General features: G+C 46.0%; 1 protein-coding gene across 8 annotated transcripts in view; it reads left to right on the plus strand.

Moving 5' to 3' along the window:
- The window catches only part of ABCC8 (ATP binding cassette subfamily C member 8), a 76,769-nt gene extending 54,466 nt beyond the window's left edge, over positions 1-22,303 (plus strand). For 3 of the 8 annotated variants that reach the window (XM_075187558.1, XM_075187562.1, XM_075187563.1), the window contains 18 exons: positions 1,151-1,288; positions 1,436-1,561; positions 5,651-5,747; positions 7,448-7,710; positions 8,120-8,289; positions 8,397-8,466; positions 10,123-10,280; positions 13,230-13,322; positions 13,394-13,496; positions 13,654-13,767; positions 15,426-15,546; positions 15,629-15,759; positions 16,826-16,904; positions 17,219-17,327; positions 17,758-17,861; positions 18,366-18,499; positions 19,004-19,066; positions 22,036-22,303. In XM_075187558.1, coding sequence (XP_075043659.1) covers positions 1,151-1,288; positions 1,436-1,561; positions 5,651-5,747; positions 7,448-7,710; positions 8,120-8,289; positions 8,397-8,466; positions 10,123-10,280; positions 13,230-13,322; positions 13,394-13,496; positions 13,654-13,767; positions 15,426-15,546; positions 15,629-15,759; positions 16,826-16,904; positions 17,219-17,327; positions 17,758-17,861; positions 18,366-18,499; positions 19,004-19,066; positions 22,036-22,173 — 2,211 coding nt within the window. In that variant the 3' untranslated portion in view covers positions 22,174-22,303. Of the gene's footprint in view, positions 1-1,150; positions 1,289-1,435; positions 1,562-5,650; positions 5,748-7,447; positions 7,711-8,119; positions 8,290-8,396; positions 8,467-10,122; positions 10,281-13,229; positions 13,323-13,393; positions 13,497-13,653; positions 13,768-15,425; positions 15,547-15,628; positions 15,760-16,825; positions 16,905-17,218; positions 17,328-17,757; positions 17,862-18,365; positions 18,500-19,003; positions 19,108-21,682 lie in introns of all 8 variants that reach the window. The other 5 variants (XM_075187564.1, XM_075187565.1, XM_075187559.1 and 2 more) reach the window with 5 other exon arrangements.
- Positions 22,304-23,502: the final 1,199 nt, after the last annotated feature.

A 23,502-nucleotide genomic window follows, 5' to 3' on the forward strand; every position in this document is an offset into this window, starting at 1 on the left:
GACATTAGGGTGTAGGTCAGTCACTCTGGGTTTCCTCTGGGAGCTCCAGTTTCCTCCTACAGCCCTAAAATATAGTTCTAGGATAATTGTCTGCTAACAATATTAATCCTGGTCTGTGTGGCGCAGGCTGGTCTGTGGGGCGTAGGCTGGTCTGTGGGGCGCAGGCTGGTCTATGGGGCGTAGGCTGGTCTGGAGGGCGTAGGCTGGTCTGTGTGGCATAGGCTGGTCTGTGGGGCGTAGGCTGGTCTGGAGGGCGCAGGCTGGTCTGTGGGGCGTAGGCTGGTCTGGAGGGCGCAGGCTGGTCTGGAGGGCGCAGGCTGGTCTGGAGGGCGTAGGCTGGTCTGTGGGGCGCAGGCTTGTCTGGAGGGCGTAGGCTGGTCTGTGTGGTGTAGGCTGCTCTGTGGGGCGCAGGCTGCTCTGTGGGGCGTGGGCTGGTCTGTGGGGTGTAGATTAGACATTAGGGTGTAGGTCAGTCACTCTGGGTTTCCTCTGGGAGCTCCAGTTTCCTCCTACAGCTCTAAAATATAGTTGTAGGATAATTGTCTGCTAACAATATTAATCCTGGTCTGTGGGGCGCAGGCTGGTCTGTGGGGAGCAGGCTGGTCTGTGGGGTGTAAGCTGGTGTGTGGGGCGTAGGCTGGTGTGTGAGGCTGCTTATTGTGGAGGAGCTGTCTACAAATAATAATAATTAAATATACAATTCTCTGTGGGATGTAATAGATCATTTCTTTGTATAGATAATTCCGCTGCTTTAGATAATTCAGTAATAGATCTGTTTTCTTGGATAATCTGTCATATATAATTTGTTGGCTAAACTGATTTCAGTAATAGATAATTCTTTGGTTTAGATATTTCTTTATTAAACAATTCTGCCGGTTTAGGTCATTTTATGATAGGTAATCGGTTTGTTTGGATATTTTCAGTATTAGATCATTTGCTGGTTAAGATAATTTTAGAACTGGACGTTCTGTGTTTTGGATAATTCGGTTGTGTTAGATGATGAAACAGATCATTGAGATATTAGTCTGAGTAATACACGGTTCTCGGTTCTCTTGTTTAGATCAGTTTTTCTGTCTTAGATGATTTGAATGATATTTGAGTCGCTGTTTAGCGGTTCTCTGAGTAACGCGCTCTCGCTTCTGGCCGCCAGGATGACCCATTCTCCGCCCTCGACATTCACCTGAGCGACCACCTGATGCAGGACGGGATCCTGAAGATGCTGAGAGACAACAAGAGAACGACTGTCCTGGTTACACACAAGCTGCAGTACCTCCCCCACGCTGACTGGGTGAGGGGGCGCCAATGATCTCACCCTGCTAATAATCACTGAGCCATAAAACTGGCCGATCCCAGAATATCGTTTATATCCAGATAGATCTATTGTGCTTTCATGAAACCATTATATTGTGTCTGTCTTGTTTCTCACGTGCTGCAGATTATTGCAATGAAGGACGGAACTATCCAGAGAGAGGGGACCCTGAAAGACATCCAGATATCTGACCCAGAGCTGTATGAACACTGGAAGACGCTGATGAATCGTCAGGACCAGGAGCTGGAGAAAGTGCGTCTGTCTCAGTGTTATAATGTACTTACATATATGGATAATGCACCTTATATGGATAATGTACCTTACATACATGGATAATGCACCTTATATGAATAATGTACTTACATATAATGCACCTTATATGGATAATGCACCTTACATACATGGATAATGTACCTTACATGTATGGATAATGCACCTTACATACATGGATAATGTACCTTACATGTATGTATAATGCACCTTACATACATGGATAATGTACCTTACATGTATGTATAATGCACCTTACATACATGGATAATGTACCTTACATGTATGTATATTGCACCTTACATACATGGATAATGTACCTTACATGTATGTATAATGCACCTTACATACATGGATAATGTACCTTACATACATGGATAATGCACCTTACATACATGGATAATGTACCTTACATGTATGTATAATGCACCTTACATACATGGATAATGTACCTTACATATATGGATAATGCACCTTACATATATGGATAATGCACCTTACATGTATGGATAATGTACCTTACATATATGGATAATGCACCGTACATGTATGGATAATGCACCTTACATATATGGATAATGCACTTTACACATATGGATAATGTACCTTACATGTATGTATAATGCACCTGATATGGATAATGTACCTACATATATGGATAATGTACCTTACATGTATGGATAATGTACCTTACATGTATGGATAATGTACCTTACATATATGGATAATGCACCTTATATACATGGATAATGCACCTTACATACATGGATAATGCACCTTATATGGATAATGTACCTACATATATGGATAATGTACCTTACATGTATGGATAATGTACCATACATGTATGTATAATGCACCTTACATATATGGATAATGCACTTTACATATATGGATAATGCACCTTATATACATGGATAATGTACCTTACATACATGGATAATGTACCTTACATGTATGTATAATGCACCTTACATATATGGATAATGTACCTTACATGTATGTATAATGCACCTTACATATATGGATAATGTACCTTACATGTATGGATAATGTACCGTACATGTATGTATAATGCACCTTACATACATGGATAATGCACCTTATATGGATAATGTGCCTTACATGTATGTATAATGCACCTTACATGTATGTATAATGCACCTTACATGTCTGTATAATGCACCTTACATGTATGTATAATGCACCTTACATACATGGATAATGCACCTTATATGGATAATGTGCCTTACATGTATGTATAATGCACCTTACATGTATGTATAATGCACCTTACATGTCTGTATAATGCACCTTACATGTATGTATAATGCACCTTACATGTATGTATAATGCACCTTACATGTCTGTATAATGCACCTTACATGTATGGATAATGCACCTTACATGTATGGATAATGCACCTTACATTCATGGATAATGCACCTTACATTCATGGATAATGGACCTTACATATGTATCTCCTCTACATGCAGACAGCATAAGTACCGACATGAAAACAAAGGCCGACGGCTGCTTGTGACTATTGTCCCTTCTTACTGATTCCACCAACCAGACTTTCACTCCTACGATCTATTATCAGTGCAGCTAATTGTCCTGTAAAATGTTCTGGTTCTGCTGCTGCTCTCAGTCAGTCCCTACATTGGTTGTCTGTGTTTTACTGAATACTTCTACTAACCTACAAAACTATTAGCAAACCTGCACCAACTGCACCACATACATCTCTTCCCTTGTCCCAATATATCTCCTAACTCGTCACCTCCGTTCTGCACAAGATCTGCGTCTTTCATCCTCATAGTTCCCAGTTACAGGACGTCTCCTGTACTGCTCTCACTGCCGCATACAATAAGACCTTCCAGCGTTCCCTGAACTCATCTCTTCCGGCAGCTTGTTAGATTCTTCAACCGTCCTTTTACCCCCTCCCTATATAAATACATTTTAATAAGAGTAACAATAATAATTATAATAGTTATTACATGAAATATCACTAATATGTCTCTGTGACTTTGATTCAATGTCTGTCTCCCTCCACTGCAGACCCATAACACTGTAATTACAGCATGAAATGAGTATTAATAAATGAAACGATAATCTCTGGCAGGAAATATATTCCAATGCCTCAATTCATTATCATTTATTTGTAAGTGCCACAAACTCTCCAACCCTAGAAAGTTAGTGGAACAAATCATGGACAAAATACAAAAAGAAGCGGTATGTACGAGGGTGGAGACAGAGAACAAGAGAGAGCCCTGGTTGTAAGAGCTTACAGTCTAGAGGGAGAGGGCGATGCTGAGACAACAGGAGCTAGTGGGGCTCAGAGTGGAGATTGGGAAAGTTGTTGGTACTACACCCAGGTGGAGTGGCATCAGGTGGGGTGTGGTAGGGCAGGGTATAGTGCACAGGTGGTGAGAGGACAAGATATAGTACACAGTGGTGGTATGATAGTCTGTAGTACACGGGGGTGTAGGATAGACTGTAGTACACAGGGAGGTGTAGGATAGACTGTAGTACACAGTGGTGGTATGATAGGCTGTAGTACACAGGGGGGTATGATAGTCTGTAGTACACAGGGGGGTGTAGGATAGTCTGTAGTACACAGGGGGGTGTAGGTGTAGGATAGTCTGTAGTACACAGGGGGGGTGTAGGATAGTCTGTAGTACACAGGGAGGTGTAGGTGTAGGATAGACTGTAGTAAACAGGGGGTGTAGGATAAGCTCTAGGGCACAGGGAGGTGTAGGATAGACTGTTGTGCACAGGGAGGTGTAGGATAGGCTGTAGTACACAGGTAGGTGTAGGTGTAGGATAGACTGTAGTACACAGGGGGTGTAGGATAGACTGTAGTACACAGGTAGGTGTAGGTGTAGGATAGACTGTAGTACACAGGGGGTGTAGGATAGAATGTAGTACACAGGGAGGTGTAGGATAGAATGTAGTACACAGGGAGGTGTAGGTGTAGGATAGTCTGTAGTACACAGGGGGGTGTAGGATAGACTGTAGTACACAGGTAGGTGTAGGTGTAGGATAGACTGTAGTACACAGGGGGTGTAGGATAGAATGTAGTACACAGGGAGGTGTAGGTGTAGGATAGAATGTAGTACACAGGGAGGTGTAGGTGTAGGATAGTCTGTAGTACACAGGGGGTGTAGGATAGACTGTAGTACACAGGTAGGTGTAGGTGTAGGATAGACTGTAGTACACAGGGGGTGTAGGATAGAATGTAGTACACAGGGGGTGTAGGTGTAGGATAGAATGTAGTACACAGGGAGGTGTAGGTGTAGGATAGTCTGTAGTACACAGGGGGGTGTAGGATAGACTGTAGTACACAGGGGGGGGTGTAGGATAGACTGTAGTACACAGGGGGGTGTAGGATAGACTGTAGTACACAGGGGGGGTGTAGGATAGACTGTAGTAAACAGGGGGTGTAGGATAAGCTCTAGGGCACAGGGAGGTGTAGGATAGACTGTTGTGCACAGGGAGGTGTAGGATAGGCTGTAGTACACAGGGGGTGTAGGATAGGCTGTAGTACACAGGGGGTGTAGGTGTAGGATAGACTGTAGTACACAGGGAGGTGTAGGTGTAGGATAGACTGTAGTACACAGGGAGGTGTAGGATAGAATGTAGTGCACAGGGAGGTGTAGGATAGAATGTAGTACACAGGGGGTGTAGGATAGAATGTAGTACACAGGGGGGTGTAGGATAGACTGTAGTACACAGGGAGGTGTAGGTGTAGGATAGACTGTAGTGCACAGGGGGGGTGTAGGATAGTCTGTAGTACACAGGGGGTGTAGGTGTAGGATAGAATGTAGTACACAGGGGGGTGTAGGTGTAGGATAGGCTCTAGTGCACAGGGGGTGTAGGATAGACTGTAGTGCACAGGGTGGATTTCGGAGAGCACTTTCTGTCTGATATGAGAATGGGGGCTCTTCTCATCCTTTACACAAACCGTAAAAGTAAAATGTTCTCATTATTCGATCTAACAACAAGGTAGAATCTAATAATATCCTCCCTTACTGAGGATTCCCCAGTTAAATCTGAGAATTGTGTCTTCAGGAGATCATAGAGAGGACGACTCCAGTGGAGAGGAAGAACAGAAAGAGACCTGTGTACTCGCGAGAGACGTTGCTGGGAGATGATGAAGATGATGAAGGTAAATGAGTGGAATATTAGTTTATATGAATAAATGTACTCGGAGTGGTGTGCTGGACCCTTTCATACACATGGGATAGGTGGAGGGTTTACAACACAGAATATTCCAATTCAAGGTGAAAGAAGACAAGAAGTCAGGTGGAAAGTGGGACCAGCTAGTAACGGGGAGGAGAGCGGGACCAGCTGGTGACGGGGAGGAGAGCGGGACCAGCTAGTAACGGGGAGGAGAGCGGGACCAGCTGGTGACGGGGAGGAGAGCGGGACCAGCTGGTAACGACGGGGAGGAGAGCGGGACCAGCTAGTAACGGGGAGGAGAGCGGGACCAACTAGTAGCTGGGAGGAGAGCGGGACCAGCTGGTGACGGGGAGGAGAGCGGGACCAGCTGGTGACGGGGAGGAGAGCGGGACCAGCTGGTGACGGGGAGGAGAGCGGGACCAGCTGGTGACGGGGAGGAGAGCGGGACCAGCTGGTGACGGGGAGGAGAGCGGGACCAGCTGGTGACGGGGAGGAGAGCGGGACCAGCTGGTAACGACGGGGAGGAGAGCGGGACCAGCTGGTAACGACGGGGAGGAGAGCGGGACCAGCTGGTAACGACGGGGAGGAGAGCGGGACCAGCTGGTAACGACGGGGAGGAGAGCGGGACCAGCTGGTAACGACGGGGAGGAGAGCGGGACCAGCTGGTGACGGGGAGGAGAGCGGGACCAGCTGGTAACGACGGGGAGGAGAGCGGGACCAGCTGGTGACGGGGAGGAGAGCGGGACCAGCTGGTGACGGGGAGGAGAGCGGGACCAGCTGGTAACGACGGGGAGGAGAGCGGGACCAGCTGGTAACGACGGGGAGGAGAGCGGGACCAGCTGGTGACGGGGAGGAGAGGGGGACCAGATAGTAACAGGGAGGAGAGCGGGTGTAGTCAGCGGTACTAGAGTTACAAGGGAGACTGTTTGGCTTTGAGGATGTTTAGGGAGCCTTTGAAACTTTAGAGGTTGGTGGAGAGTTTGATTGGATGTCGATGTGTATTGGATAGGTGGGGAGCTTTATGGGAGAAGTCTTGGAGGCAGCAGTGGTAAGAAATAATCAATAAGACAGTGGTCATTGGCAGAGTGGAAAGGATGGAAGGGAGTGCGGACAGAGATGAGGGCAGGAATGTAGAGGGGACAGGGGTGAGGCTGAGGGATTCTGTAGGGAATGATTAAATTGTGTAGATATTGGAGGAGTGGGGGAGGGTAGAAGTGGAGCAGTGAGAGTGGTAAGTCTGTCTCACCACGACATTGAGGACAGATTGAAGTGGGAAGTTACAGGTGTCAGATAGGGCAGGAGGAGGTAGTTCAGGAAGGGGGTGAGAAGGAGACGTTAGAGGGGAGAAGGTGACACACGACCATGAGATGGGGGGACGGAGAACAGATGGTCGGTTGGGCAGAGTTTGATAGAGTGGGCGTGAATAATATTGGGCATAGTGCTAGTTTTCGGGAGGATGTATTACTCCGCTGTTATCCGTACATGTTTCCTGTTACTGGCCGGCTTTTGTTACTTTAATACTGTCATTGATATTCTGTTGCTAATCTTACATACTCTTTACTGATCTAATGTTACTGATCTAACATTCTGACATTGTTACTCTCTTACTAGTCTGACATTTAGTCTGTTACTGATGTAACATTGATACTCTGACATTGTTACTCTGTTACTTACGTTGTTACACAGAAGAGATATCTGAGAGTGATGATGATGATAACCTCTCGTCCGTCCTGCACCAGAGGGCGAAGATGCCATGGCGGGCGTGCGGGAAATACCTGAGTTCTACGGGCTTCCTGCTCCTCCCTGTCCTCGTCTTCTCCCAGCTCCTGAAACATCTGCTGATGGTGGCCACTGATTTCTGGCTGGCCAAGTGGACGTCGGACACCATATATAACGTGTCATCGGCCGGCTGCTGGGGGCAGGTGACTCCCGGGACAGAAACATTCACAGTAATTAGGAGATTCCAGTGACTGCGATTAGCGGGATGAAAGTAAAGAGTAAATAAGTGGATTCATATAGACACAGGGTATAACTATGTACATCCGTCTGCTTAGCATGACCCATGTATGGAGCCATGGACGTAACCCTGTATATTAGAAGTTACAGAGAAATTCTGGAACCATATAAAGGTATCGGGTTGTTAGCTGGTCACAGCCGCCAGGGGTGACTTCTAATACCCATAATTTACAGTAGGGGGCGATATTTCTCATCATTTCCTAATGAACCCTGAAGTGATGACATCAAAACCTAGATATTGTACCCACACTAACACACATGGTGTATTACATATAACGTATGTGTAACAATTCTCTCCAGCGTAATAAAGACACTAAGACTATAACTCCCATCATCTCCCAGCAGATCTGTCATTTTGACCACTCTCTGTACTCCATGGTGTTCAGCATCCTGTCCTGTCTGGCGATTGTCATGTGTCTCGCCACCTCCATAGCCGTGGAATGGACGGGACTGCGAGTCGCCAAAAAACTGCACAACAGCTTGCTGAACGCGATCATCCTGGCGCCAATGAGGTATGTCATCCCTTGTGTCCATGGCTGAGACAGGCGGGTTATTATAACCACTGAATACAAGTCTGGGAATTTAGGTATTTAGAATTTTTTACTTTGTCATCTTCCAGGTTTTTTGAGACCACCCCTTTGGGGAGTATCCTGAACAGATTCTCTGCTGACTTTAACACCATAGATCAGGTGCGTTATTCTGTACTCAGCGTATTTGTAGCCAATGTTAGAAAGATTCTGGTTCGGCCAAATCCTTAGATTTCAGTCTAATTTCTATGATATTTCTGTGATTTTTTGCAGAATCCAGGAGATAAAATTATGAATTATATTTTTTATATGGGCTCTAACTTGTAAATTGTAATACTTAGGGTAGATTTGATAAAGTCCTAAAATACAGCATTGAATGAATATTCCCTGTTCCTAAAAGGCTCTAAATAGTGAAATCTCTGGAAACATCGGTCAGTTCATGGTGATCCCACGAGCCGGGTGCTGGGGTAACGTCAGTCGTGGGAATCTGTGGTGTCGCTATACACGTGGTCCATGAAATAGATATATAAATGGTAGAGACTGTGCAAATAGGGAATGTCATGTGGACGTCGGATCTGGCATCAGAATAGTATAAAAGTAATACAATTAGAAAAGTATAAAAAAGCTGTTACTGTTCCATCCTAGCGGGTGCATATAGAAATGTTTGCATCCTAGCGGGTGCATATAGAAATGTTTGCATCCTAGCGGGTGCATATAGGAATGTTTGCATCCTAGCGGGTGCATATAGGAATGTTTGCATCCTAGCGGGTGCATATAGAAATGTTTGCATCCTAGCGGGTGCATATAGAAATGTTTGCATCCTAGCGGGTGCATATAGGAATGTTTGCATCCTAGCGGGTGCATATAGAAATGTTTGCATCCTAGCGAGTGCATATAGAAATGTTTGCATCCTAGCGGGTGCATATAGGAATGTTTGCATCCTAGCGGGTGCATATAGAAATGTTTGCATCCTAGCGGGTGCATATAGAAATGTTTGCATCCTAGCGGGTGCATATAGGAATGTTTGCATCCTAGCGGGTGCATATAGGAATGTTTGCATCCTAGCGGGTGCATATAGGAATGTTTGCATCCTAGCGGGTGCATATAGAAATGTTTGCATCCTAGCGGGTGCATATAGGAATGTTTGCATCCTAGCGGGTGCATATAGAAATGTTTGCATCCTAGCGGGTGCATATAGGAATGTTTGCATCCTAGCGGGTGCATATAGGAATGTTTGCATCGTAGCGGGTGCATATAGAAATATTTGCATCGTAGCGGGTGCATATAGAAATGTTTCCATCCTAGCGGGTGCATATAGAAATGTTTGCATCGTAGCGGGTGCATATAGAAATGTTTGCATCCTAGCGGGTGCATATAGGAATGTTTCCATCCTAGCGGGTGCATATAGGAATGTTTCCATCCTAGCGGGTGCATATAGGAATGTTTGCATCGTAGCGGGTGCATATAGGAATGTTTGCATCGTAGCGGGTGCATATAGAAATGTTTGCATCCTAGCGGGTTCATATAGAAATGTTTGCATCGTAGCGGGTGCATATAGGAATGTTTGCATCGTAGCGGGTGCATATAGAAATGTTTGCATCCTAGCGGGTTCATATAGAAATGTTTGCATCGTAGCGGGTGCATATAGGAATGTTTCCATCCTAGCGGGTGCATATAGTGTTTGAAACCATTACCTTTGTTTTCCAGAAAAGTCCTATGAGATCTACATATGTCAGAACAAAAAAATATATAATTTATATTATGTAACACGTATGATGATAGTATGTAATAATATTACCATTCTTTTCTCTGTCCCAGCACATTCCTGCTACTCTGGAGTGTCTGAGCCGCTCAACCTTGCTGTGTGTATCAGCGCTAGCAGTAATCTCGTACGTGACGCCGATCTTTGTCATCTCATTGGTCCCTCTGGTGATCACCTGTTACTTTATTCAGAAGTATTTCAGAGTGGCTTCCAGGTAATCTACTTAGTAAGTTCTGGTAAAGGTACATTACATAATATATTACATAACGCTACATGGTGCGCAACGTGACCTTACACAATATATTACGTGACCTTACACAATAAATTACGTGACCTTACACAATATATTACATGACGCTACATGGTGCTTGACGTGACCTTAGTCTCTACCATTTACATGGTGCGCAACGTGTCATTGTAGAACTTTAGACCTGCTCAGGTTTTGGAAGGAATGAATATTCTCAGGATGGCGGGTACAGCCTTGGTTCTATCTATCATCTAATATATAAGTTGCTGCTGCGCAGGTAGATCCAGTATTAAACGTACAGCAGTGTACACTGAGATTCAGCAGTTTCCTTCATAGGCTGAGTAGACACTGGCCTATAGTTGGTGGTATATACACTTTGTATATTTGTTCACTGATGTCTGCCGGCTGGTTGCGGAGTGACACTGTTGAACGCGGTGTCCCAGCGACCAGATTACTTTATCCTCTGATTTGTCCGTTTTCTGGAGGATGTCCGTGGACTTCAGTGTGGGAAAGAGCGAATCAGAGGACGACCGGGTGAATGAGTCCCCTGCACCCATTTACGTCACTTAAAGAATCCAGTTCTGCAAAATAAAATCTAACTTCATATAAGTTAGCAAGGAACGCGCACCATCCATTGTACAACCCGCAGATACTTCCATCTTGGCCTCCAGGTCCATGTTCCCCGTAACAGATTTATGCAAAAGCCGGAGTCTGATGGCAGAAAAAGCAAATTAATTACTTGCAGGGAGGTAGAACTAGTAACATATAGCGAGCAGGGATGTAGAACTAGTAACATATAGCGAGCAGGGAGGTAGAACTAGTAACATATAGCGAGCAGGGATGTAGAACTAGTAACATATAGCGAGCAGGGAGGTAGAACTAGTAACATATAGCGAGCAGGGAGGTAGAACTAGTAACATATAGCGAGCAGGGAGGTAGAACTAGTAACATATAGCGAGCAGGGAGGTAGAACTAGTAACATATAGCGAGCAGGGATGTAGAACTAGTAACATATAGCGAGCAGGGAGGTAGAACTAGTAACATATAGCGAGCAGGGAGGTAGAACTAGTAACATATAGCGAGCAGGGAGGTAGAACTAGTAACATATAGCGAGCAGGGAGGTAGAACTAGTAACATATAGCGAGCAGGGAGGTAGAACTAGTAACATATAGCGAGCAGGGAGGTAGAACTAGTAACATATAGCGAGCAGGGAGGTAGAACTAGTAACATATAGCGAGCAGGGAGGTAGAACTAGTAACATATAGCGAGCAGGGAGGTAGAACTAGTAACATATAGCGAGCAGGGAGGTAGAACTAGTAACATATAGCGAGCAGGGAGGTAGAACTAGTAACATAGCGAGCAGGGAGGTAGAACTAGTAACATATAGCGAGCAGGGAGGTAGAACTAGTAACATATAGCGAGCAGGGAGGTAGAACTAGTAACATATAGCGAGCAGGGAGGTAGAACTAGTAACATATAGCGAGCAGGGAGGTAGAACTAGTAACATATAGCGAGCAGGGAGGTAGAACTAGTAACATATAGCGAGCAGGGAGGTAGAACTAGTAACATATAGCGAGCAGGGAGGTAGAACTAGTAACATATAGCGAGCAGGGAGGTAGAACTAGTAACATATAGCGAGCAGGGAGGTAGAACTAGTAACATATAGCGAGCAGGGAGGTAGAACTAGTAACATATAGCGAGCAGGGAGGTAGAACTAGTAACATATAGCGAGCAGGGAGGTAGAACTAGTAACATATAGCGAGCAGGGAGGAAGAACTAGTAACATATAGCGAGCAGGGAGGTAGAACTAGTAACATATAGCGAGCAGGGAGGTAGAACTAGTAACATATAGCGAGCAGGGAGGTAGAACTAGTAACATATAGCGAGCAGGGAGGTAGAACTAGTAACATAGCGAGCAGGGAGGTAGAACTAGTAACATATAGCGAGCAGGGAGGTAGAACTAGTAACATATAGCGAGCAGGGAGGTAGAACTAGTAACATATAGCGAGCAGGGAGGTAGAACTAGTAACATATAGCGAGCAGGGAGGTAGAACTAGTAACATATAGCGAGCAGGGAGGTAGAACTAGTAACATATAGCGAGCAGGGAGGTAGAACTAGTAACATATAGCGAGCAGGGAGGTAGAACTAGTAACATATAGCGAGCAGGGAGGTAGAACTAGTAACATATAGCGAGCAGGGAGGTAGAACTAGTAACATATAGCGAGCAGGGAGGTAGAACTAGTAACATATAGCGAGCAGGGAGGTAGAACTAGTAACATATAGCGAGCAGGGAGGTAGAACTAGTAACATATAGCGAGCAGGGAGGTAGAACTAGTAACATATAGCGAGCAGGGATGTAGAACTAGTAACATATAGCGAGCAGGGAGGTAGAACTAGTAACATATAGCGAGCAGGGAGGTAGAACTAGTAACATATAGCGAGCAGGGAGGTAGAACTAGTAACATATAGCGAGCAGGGAGGTAGAACTAGTAACATATAGCGAGCAGGGAGGTAGAACTAGTAACATATAGCGAGCAGGGAGGTAGAACTATTACCAATGCATTCTTGTCATTATTGATAGGAGTCCGCTGAGTGTTTTGATTAGAGGTCCAATGAATCCTCCTCTAAAATCAGTAATTTCAAACTATTCTAATCGGCGCCACTAGAAAAGTCCTTCTCACCGTATACAGTGATCATGAAAAATCACACAGACGATTCTCTAACACTAATCTTAATCTGCACAATCCGCACCCAATCACCGCAAGACCACTCCCATTTACAGTGAGGCCACGCCCATTTATATTTCACTCTATTATAACGGTCAGTAAATACAGTGTTGTGTGCTAGTCCCAGAGAGCTTACAATCTAACTGTGTGATAGGAGACATATACATATATAACGCTATATTATCCCAGAGACCTGCAGCAGCTGGAGGACAGTACACAGCTCCCCCTGCTGGCGCACTTCTCCGAGACCGTGGAGGGACTGACAACCATCCGAGCCTTCAGGTATTGTATATATGATGTAGACGTGTTTGTGCAGTGTTCAGACATGGGTTACATGTTCCGTGTACCCCCAGGTATGAGGCCAGATTCAGACACAAGCTTCTGGCGCTCACAGACTCCAACAACATCGCGTCTCTGTTCCTCACGGCGGCCAATCGCTGGCTGGAAGTGCGGATGGTGAGTTTGTCCTGTCACATGTAGGATTGTGTACAAGTGTCAGTAACGTGTCAGTAAGAACGGCCGTGTGCTGTGTTCCTGTAGTAGAAAGTCAGAATTTACATACAACACGTGACATGTATGAGTGGTGATTACATGAACATGTTCTACATTCCAGGAATATATTGGCGCCTGTGTTGTCCTGGTCGCGGCCGTCGCCTCCATCAACAACTATTTCCAACAGGACCTGACGTCCGGGCTGGTCGGACTCGGACTGACGTACGCTCTGATGGTAAATACGGTTCTGGGTGATTATCAGAGAGAGGTTTATACTCCGCGGAGAGCAGCTTTAGTTACCCCGAATGGGGTGTAGCGCCCCCTCCCCCAGACCATGAAGGTCGTGGCCGATACTAATGTCCATAACAAGAAAAGCACCAATATTATATGTTTATATTTTTAAAGGATAATGTAAATGTTTGAAGAAGTGATGTTATTAAATGGACCATACGGTGTAATGTAATAACTGCCCCTCTCTCCAGAATACGGCATCTATTATAGAGGGATGTTATTACTTTATATATGATACCTAAACCCTCTGTCACTCTGGGATACATCGGACATCACTATAACACTCACCCATCACTTCTATCTGCGTCACAATGAAATGTCTCCTATTTACTAACAGTGTAACAGCAAGATCCAAATCTGATTCTCAGAGTGCGAACAAACCGTTATTACCGATCATACGGCTCTAGCGCTGTCACTGAGGTGTTAGTGCTGCGTCTCCTCTGTGCATGGCTCTAGCGCTGTCACTGAGGTGTTAGTGCTGCGTCTCCTCTGCGCCGGGCTCTAGCGCTGTCACTGAGGTGTTAGTGCTGCGTCTCCTCTGCGCCGGGCTCTAGCGCTGTCACTGAGGTGTTAGTGCTGCGTTTCCTCTGTGCATGGCTCTAGCGCTGTCACTGAGGTGTTAGTGCTGCGTCTCCTCTGTGCATGGCTCTAGCGCTGTCACTGAGGTGTTAGTGCTGCGTCTCCTCTGCGCCGGGCTCTAGCGCTGTCACTGAGGTGTTAGTGCTGCGTTTCCTCTGCGCCGGGCTCTAGCGCTGTCACTGAGGTGTTAGTGCTGCGTTTCCTCTGCGCCGGGCTCTAGCGCTGTCACTGAGGTGTTAGTGCTGCGTTTCCTGTGCGCCGGGCTCTAGCGCTGTCACTGAAGTGTTAGTGCTGCGTTTCCTCTGCGTCGGGCTCTAGCGCTGTCACTGAGGTGTTAGTGCTGCGTTTCCTCTGCGCCGGGCTCTAGCGCTGTCACTGAGGTGTTAGTGCTGCGTTTCCTCTGCGTCGGGCTCTAGCGCTGTCACTGAGGTGTTAGTGCTGCGTTTCCTGTGCGCCGGGCTCTAGCGCTGTCACTGAGGTATTAGTGCTGCGTTTCCTGTGCGCCGGGCTCTAGCGCTGTCACTGAGGTGTTAGTGCTGCGTTTCCTCTGCACCGGGCTCTAGCGCTGTCACTGAGGTGTTAGTGCTGCGTTTCCTGTGCGCCGGGCTCTAGCGCTGTCACTGAGGTGTTAGTGCTGCGTTTCCTCTGCGTCGGGCTCTAGCGCTGTCACTGAGGTGTTAGTGCTGCGTTTCCTCTGCGCCAGGCTCTAGCGCTGTCACTGAGGTGTTAGTGCTGCGTTTCCTGTGCGCCGGGCTCTAGCGCTGTCACTGAGGTGTTAGTGCTGCGTTTCCTCTGCGCAGGGCTCTAGCGCTGTCACTGAGGTGTTAGTGCTGCGTTTCCTGTGCGCAGGGCTCTAGCGCTGTCACTGAAGTATATAATAGAGGGATATTGGGGGATTTATTGTTCCTTTTAGAAGTGTTGACCCCATTTCAGATGACTTTGGTGCAGTCTCAGTCACACAGATTAGACTTAGATGCGTCACGTGTGCAGATTAACCGATGAAATATCCGCCGTCTTCCGCAGGTCTCCAACTACCTGAACTGGATGGTGCGTAATCTGTCCGACATGGAGATCCAGCTCGGGGCCGTGAAGAGGATTAACAGCCTCCTGAAAACAGAACCGGAGAATTACAAGGGGCTTTTATGTGCGTGAGGACGGTCTGCTCGTTATTTAATGAGGTGAAATTAACATTTCATGAATAACTACTGTGTGTTCTTATTGTACAGCGCCGTCTCAGATCCCGCAGAACTGGCCGGAGAACGGAGAGATCCAGATTCAGAACCTGAGTGTTCGCTACGATAGCTCCCTAAAGCCAGTTCTCAAACACGTCAACGCTCATATCACCCCCGGACAGAAGGTACCAGTATGCCTGCCTTGTGGGGTATTAATACTTCTGCCTTGTGGGGTATTAATACTTATGCATTGTGGGGTATGAATACTTCTGCCTTGTGGGGTATTAATACTTCTACCTTGTGGGGTATTAATACTTCTACCTTGTGGGGTATTAATACTTCTACCTTGTGGGTATTAATACTTCTACCTTGTGGGGTATCAATACTTCTACCTTGTGGGGTATTAATACTTCTACCTTGTGGGGTATTAATACTTCTACCTTGTGGGTATTAATCCTCCCAAATATCTCCAAGTTGTTACGCTTATAGATAATGGAAAGAAGAGAGACCCCAGACTCGCAATCAACTGTGGGAAATATTAGCATAATAGACGAGATGAAAATATATAATGGACATAATGGATATATAATGTACGGTATAACGAATATATAATGGACAGTAGAATTGTTGATACAATATCATCATCACCATTTATTTATATAGCGCCACTGATTCCGCAGCGCTGTACAGAGAACTCACTCACATCAATCCCTGCCCCATTGGAGCTTACAGTCTACATCCCCTAATATACACACAGAGACAGACATAGACAGAGAGAGAGAGACTAGGGTCAGTTTTGATAGCAGCCAATTAACCTACTAGTATGTTTTTGGAGTGTGGGAGGAAACCAGAGCACCCGGAGGAAACCCACGCAAACACAGGGAGAACGTACAAACTCCTCACAGATAAGGCCATGGTCGGGAATTGAACTCATGACCCCAGTGCTGTGAGGCAGAAGTGCTAACTACTGAGCCACCGATACACAATATGTAACAGACCTACATAATGGATATATGATGACGGTATAACGGACGGTAGGATATATAATGGACATAACAGATATATAATGGACGGTATAACTTATATCCGTATACTGCTATTGTATCTGTGTGTTAGTAATATCTGTCTCCCATATCGCACAGCATAGTGCACATATCGTACTGTTATGGGGTAGGGACTGCGTAATATGCGGTGTTATATAATTACACAATAATAGTATCCTTGAGTCCCTGTGTTTTTCCTTCACGACAGATCGGGATCTGTGGGCGGACCGGCAGTGGTAAATCCTCCTTCTCGTTGGCGTTTTTCAGGATGGTGGACACTTTCCAAGGTAAGAGGTTAACACGTATATAACGCAGGCAATTAATGTAACGATGAGATGTTATAATCAGGGATCTTCAAAAGAATAATTCTCATTTTAAAATATAATAATATAATAAGTAATAATATATAATAAGTAACTCCACTGAGGCAGCTCTATATCCAAGTGCCCTCTCCCATTGGGGAACAGAAAGAGATCTACTCTGTGCCCCCCCCCCCCCCCCCAGAGAGATATATTGTACAATGACCAGATCTCGCTGTATATTTGCTGTGGGAGGTGCAGGCGCTTTCCTTCATCATAACATTTGTGTCTGTTCCTCCCAGGTCGGATTATAATTGATGGAATAGACATCGCTAAGCTGCCGTTACAGACACTGAGATCGCGGCTGTCAATTATTCTGCAAGATCCCATATTGTTTAGCGGCAGCATCAGGTAATTGCAGTAATGAGATAACGACATAATATAACTCCAGGAACATCTGATAATTATATGACGAAGATAAATGTACCGCACAGTAAAAGTAAATTATTGTAACTGTATTATCACACTGGAATCACAGATCTCAACATTATGTTATATTCAACTCATGTCTAACGTTTATAACGTTCATTTCTCTAATTACTGTGGCTGACATCAAAGTACAGAACATCGGACCTTTCTGTGCTATAGAAACGCTGAAATACGAGTGATACAGCACGAAAACATGTCACAAACATACATGTAACGGTCCCACTAAGAGGCAGAACTTGTGTGTGAATCTATTAATAGTCACAGACTGGACCAGACCTCCATATCCTGCAGTATATACAGACTGGGCCAGTCCACTATACCTCTTCTGCTCTGATATATATATAATCCACAGATTTAATTTGGACCCCGAGGACAAGTGCTCGGACTGCGTCCTGTGGGAGGCGCTGGAGATCGCTCAGCTGAAACACGTGGTGAAGGCGCTACCGGGGGGCCTGGGTGAGAGATCCCCGATTATAGTTTATTGCTGCTCATCCACTTGTCTGACGTGGATCAATGTAAATCTATGTAATGGTCATTTCCTAATAATACACTGTGACCCCTCACCTGTCCCTATGTGGGGGGCTATTAATCCGTCGGTCACAAATTCCCGTTCCTTATTCTGTACAAAGTGACTAATGCTATAAATATATTATATGTTATCAGTGTGTTAGTGGTGTAGAGTGCGCCCCGTGTGGCTGATGTGTGTATTGGCAGGAAGAGCCCCCCACATGGTCTGTACAGAGGGTGGACATAAAGCTATGTATAGTATATTCGTTCTGTGTCCCAGTTACCTGGCGTACAGTGCGCCCCTCTGTGGCCGGTCTGAGTACTGCAGGAGGATATTTGTCTCGCTCACATTTGCGATGATGTATAGACACAGGGTGCTGGGAGACCACAATACATTGGGGACAATTTATGGGGCAGTAAGTTGACATTTGGGGTCTCTGGTCTCTTCCGCAGATGCCGCGGTCACAGAAGGTGGAGAGAATTTCAGCGTGGGACAGAGGCAGCTCTTCTGCTTGGCCAGAGCCTTCGTGCGCAAAAGCAGCATTTTAATAATGGACGAGGCCACGGCGTCTATAGATATGGCTACTGTAAGTCTGATAATACGGGGGGGACGCGGAGTGACCCCACTTTACAGCGTATCGGGGAGCAGACATCAGTTCTGGTTCATTCTTTATCCAATAATCTGTATATAAAATGAAGTTACGCCCCATGTAATGTTAGTAGAAGCCAACACTGTGTTGGGTATAAGATCTATAACATAATGTACTAAATCCCCCAATATATAACAGACACAACGCTATAAAATACCTTTTATAAAATGCACCAAAGTAGCTGCAATGATTTCATGTTTTTAGTTTTATTTTCATATTATAACTTATTCTCCCAGTGATGATCTGAAAGGTTTTACATTTCATTCTCTGTGAGGGTTCAACGAGACTTCCTGATACTCTGATTAATGGGTGGGTGGTCTGCAGTGTGCCCCCCAGATGGGAACGTTACCTGTACACACCTCCTGGGGTGACAACGCCCCGATCAATGAACGAGAGATGGATCTGACTGGGGGGTCCTCACCTTCTTGTCTCGTCTTACAGGAGAACATCTTACAGAAGGTGGTGATGACGGCATTTGATGAGCGCACAGTGGTCACTATAGCGGTGCGTAGCGAGAGCTAAATCCTGGAATAAATGTATCGCCAGTGACTGATGTACTGTGCAGATGTTATACAATTATTTATCTCTCTTCAATGTGCTCTTAGGGTCAGGTAACCTATTGTATTCAGTTTACACCTCATGCTTGTCCGAGATGTCCTCAGTTTATTAGCCAATCAGATTATCAGAATAATCACATCAGCACAGAGTATTTCAGTGAGTGTGCCAATCATGTGGAAGGTAGTGACTAATTTATTCATGTGTTAGTGAGGACAGGGCTGCATGTGACAGGGGCAGTGACATGATGTGAGGAGGGGAATGGAGGCAGCAGGAAGCCACAGACTGAGAGTTATATAGTGGAAGGAGCAGGGTCCTCCAGCAGCACAGAGTATATCAGGAGATGAGTGATGTGTTAGTGAGGACAGGGCTGCATGTGACAGGGGCAGTGACATGATGTGAGGAGGGGAATGGAGGCAGCAGGAAGCCACAGACTGAGAGTTATATAGTGGATGGAGCAGGGTCCCCCAGCAGCACAGAGTATATCAGGAGATGAGTGATGTGTAAGTGAGGACAGGGCTGCATGTGACAGGGGCAGTGACATGATGTGAGGAGGGGAATGGAGGCAGCAGGAAGCCACAGACTGAGAGTTATATAGTGGAAGGAGCAGGGTCCCCCAGCAGCACAGAGTGTATCAGGAGATGAGTGATGTGTTAGTGAGGACAGGGCTACATGTGACTGGGGCAGTGACATGATGTGAGGAGGGGAATGGAGGCAGCAGGAAGCCACAGACTGAGAGTTATATAGTGGAAGGAGCAGGGTCCCCAGCAGCACAGAGTATATCAGAGATGAGTGATGTGTCAGTGAGGACAGGGCTGCATGTGACAGGGGCAGTAACATGGTGTAAGGAGGGGAATGGAGGTAGCAGGAAGTCACAGACTGAGAGTTATATAGTGGAAGGAGCAGGGTCCCCAGCAGCACAGAGTATATCAGGAGATGAGTGATGTGTTAGTGAGGACAGGGCTGCATGTGACAGGGGCAGTGACATGATGTGAGGAGGAGAATGGAGACAGCAGGAAGCCACAGACTGAGAGTTATATAGTGGAAGGAGCAGCATTCCCAGCAGCACAGAGTATATCAGGAGATGAGTGATGTGTTAGTGAGGACAGGGTTGTATGTGACAGGGGCAGTGACATGATGTGAGGAGGGGAATGGAGGCAGCAGGAGGTCACAGACTGAGAGTTATATAGTGGAAAGAGAAGGAAAAGCTTATTATGTATTATAACCCTCATCATCATCACAATTTATATAGCACCTGAATATTCCGTAGCGCTCTATAATTGGGAACAAACAGTAATAAAACAATACTGGGTAATACATACAGACAGAGAGGTAAGAGACCCCTGCTCGCAAGCTTACAATGTATGGGACAATGGGAGTCTGATACACAAGAGTAAGTGCTACATCATATTGAATAACTAATATTGGTTAGTTAGTATTAATAATGATGGAGAGAGGTGGGGTATCTGACAGATCCCACCTATTATGGAATATCTCGGACCACATGAATACAACTGATCTACCACCTGTATCTTCCTGCTGTGCATCATATGAGGCCCCAACATGGCCGCCACAGAGATCCGGTATTGGGTGTGTGCAGCGTATTGTCTGTAACAGGTCTGCATGTCAGGAGCAGCTGACATCCTATCCCTAGTCCTCCATTCTCTCCAACTTACACTGTTCTCTGTATGGACCCAGTAAGACATCGAGACGCGAGGGTTAAATGTGTATAAATTCCCTGAGCAAAGATTAGTGAAACATCCGTCTGTTCTCTGCGTCTTCTGCTGTGAGCGAGAGAAGTGGGTCAGCGTTCACGTGGCGGCACAATCCTCACTCTGCGCAGTCACCTGCAATGTCCCCAGCGAGGGAGAGACGGTGCCGACGTCTAATCTCTTATACGTATAATAACATCCAGCTATATAATAACCCTGCAGACATTATATTATATCTGAATCCCCAGGATCTCGCCTCCCCCCATGTACATAATACATCATGTAGTTATCACTGTGCAGATATTCACCTCATGACGTCACAGAGGATGGTATCGCTGTATTAATGGCGCGGTTCAGGCGCAGAGCAGTCTCCACATCACACACTGTATCCTGTAGCAGCCAATCAGATATAAGCTTCCATTACGGGGCTGGTTGCTATGGGTTACAGCACCTCATTGCACCATGTTTATAAATAAAACTGGAACTCGGGAGATAACTCTCTGCTCACGGATTGGGTGACTATAATCCCAGTGTCGTGTTATCAGGTGCAACACGTTTGAACTAGTGGGACTGTATGAAGAGGGTGAGAACCTCCCTATATTAATATGTAGCTTGTACCCCCCAGTACATTATACTTCTCCTACATCCTCTCTGCTACCTGGGGTTCTACTGATGGAAACATTAGTAGGGATTATTACATATCCTAATTTTGGGGGACACAGAAAAAAGAGGGGGTGGGAAAGAAATCTGATCCTAGCAAAGATTTTGTATTCCCATAGTAATAATATGGCTTCTGTCGCCCTGCTTTAACTAGCACTATATCGCCCCTCTATCTCTTCCCCCCCTCCCCTAGCACCGGGTACACACCATCCTGTGGTACGTCTGACTGCCCCTATATCACGTCTCTCTCTTTCCCCCCCTAGCACCGGGCACACACCATCCTGTGGTACGTCTGACTGCCCCTATATCACGTCTATCTCTTTGCCCCCCCTAGCACCGGGTACACCGCGTACTGTGGTACGTGTGACTGCCCCTATATCACGTCTCTCTCTTTCCCCCCCTAGCACCGGGCACACACCATCCTGTGGTACGTGTGACTGCCCCTATATCATGTCTATCTCTTTGCCCCCCCTAGCACTGGGTACACACCATCCTGTGGTACGTCTGACTGCCCCTATATCACGTCTATCTCTTTGCCCCCCCTAGCACCGGGTACACACCATCCTGAATGCAGACATGGTGATCGTGATGAAGAGAGGGGCAATCATGGAATACGACAAACCAGAGGTTCTCCTGGAGCGAGATGACAGTATGTTCGCCTCCTACGTACAAGCCGATAAATAGTGAGACACATTCACCTTCCAGAAGTGCAATTCACCAATCAACTAGTTTTTTAATTGTGTAAATAATGTGTAAATAAAATAATTATCTTAATTGTTTCATAATAAAGATCTTTTCCTGATTTTTCAAGTTACACACAGGTGGTGTCTAATATGTGTAAGTAATATATCCTCAGCCAGTTCTTATAAAGGGTTAAGTCTCTGTAACAAGACATATATATAAATACATAGAATACTTATATAAATCTGCCCCCCCCCCCACCAAGCACATTATGATATCTGGAGCCGAGACCAGTTCAGACACTCGGAGGGGGGGGGTCTTATAGTTACACTACAAACACATAGGCAGCGAGCATTATGGGTAAGGAATGCTTATTTAATATGAATAACCTGGTCCCCCAGCAGGGGGGGGGGGGGGGGTTCTCCTTTAACACACAGATTAGGTGAGATTGCTGGAACAGATCTCTTATTGTTACATATTATGAGTTATTACCTTGCGCAGCAGCAGATCCCTTAATCAGCGTCCACCAACCCCGTCTACCTAACATTTCTGTGACCCCTAATATAACCCTAACGGGGTTCCAGGAATCCAGGAGCCTCGTGTGATATTTATTAATCTCAGTCTCTTCCATATGTGCCGGTCAGTATAACTAATCGTACAGGACAAATACAGAGAAACACAATCTATTTACCTGGGTAGCCGGTCGCTGGGCTGTCATTTATCCAATCAGATTCATGTGTGGGGATTGCCCAGCATACAGTCTTAATTATTACAGATTTAGGCCACATTATTCACTTTACTGTAAATATGACAATGATCACAAAAGGGGGTGAGGAGGGTTCACAAACACAACTGAGGGAGCTGCTGATAAGATCAGTAATGGGCAGTAGTCCTACACGGTACATATCAACTGATCATACAGACCCAGCTCCTCCCAGGTGACATCATACAGACCCAGCTCCTCCCAGGTGACATCATACAGACCCAGCTCCTCCCAGGTGACATCATACAGACCCAGCTCCTCACTGGTGACATCATACAGACCCAGCTCCTCACAGGTGACATCATACAGACCCAGCTCCTCACTGGTGACATCATACAGACCCAGCTCCTCACAGATGACATCATACAGACCCAGCTCCTCCCAGGTGACATCATACAGACCCAGCTCCTCCCAGGGGACATCATACAGACCCAGCTCCTCCCAGGTGACATCATACAGACCCAGCTCCTCCCAGGTGACATCATACAGACCCAGCTCCTCACAGGTGACATCATACAGACCCAGCTCCTCACTGGTGACATCATACAGACCCAGCTCCTCCCAGGTGA

This window comes from Mixophyes fleayi, chromosome 10, assembly GCF_038048845.1.
Source record: "Mixophyes fleayi isolate aMixFle1 chromosome 10, aMixFle1.hap1, whole genome shotgun sequence".
Lineage (NCBI taxonomy): Eukaryota > Metazoa > Chordata > Amphibia > Anura > Limnodynastidae > Mixophyes > Mixophyes fleayi.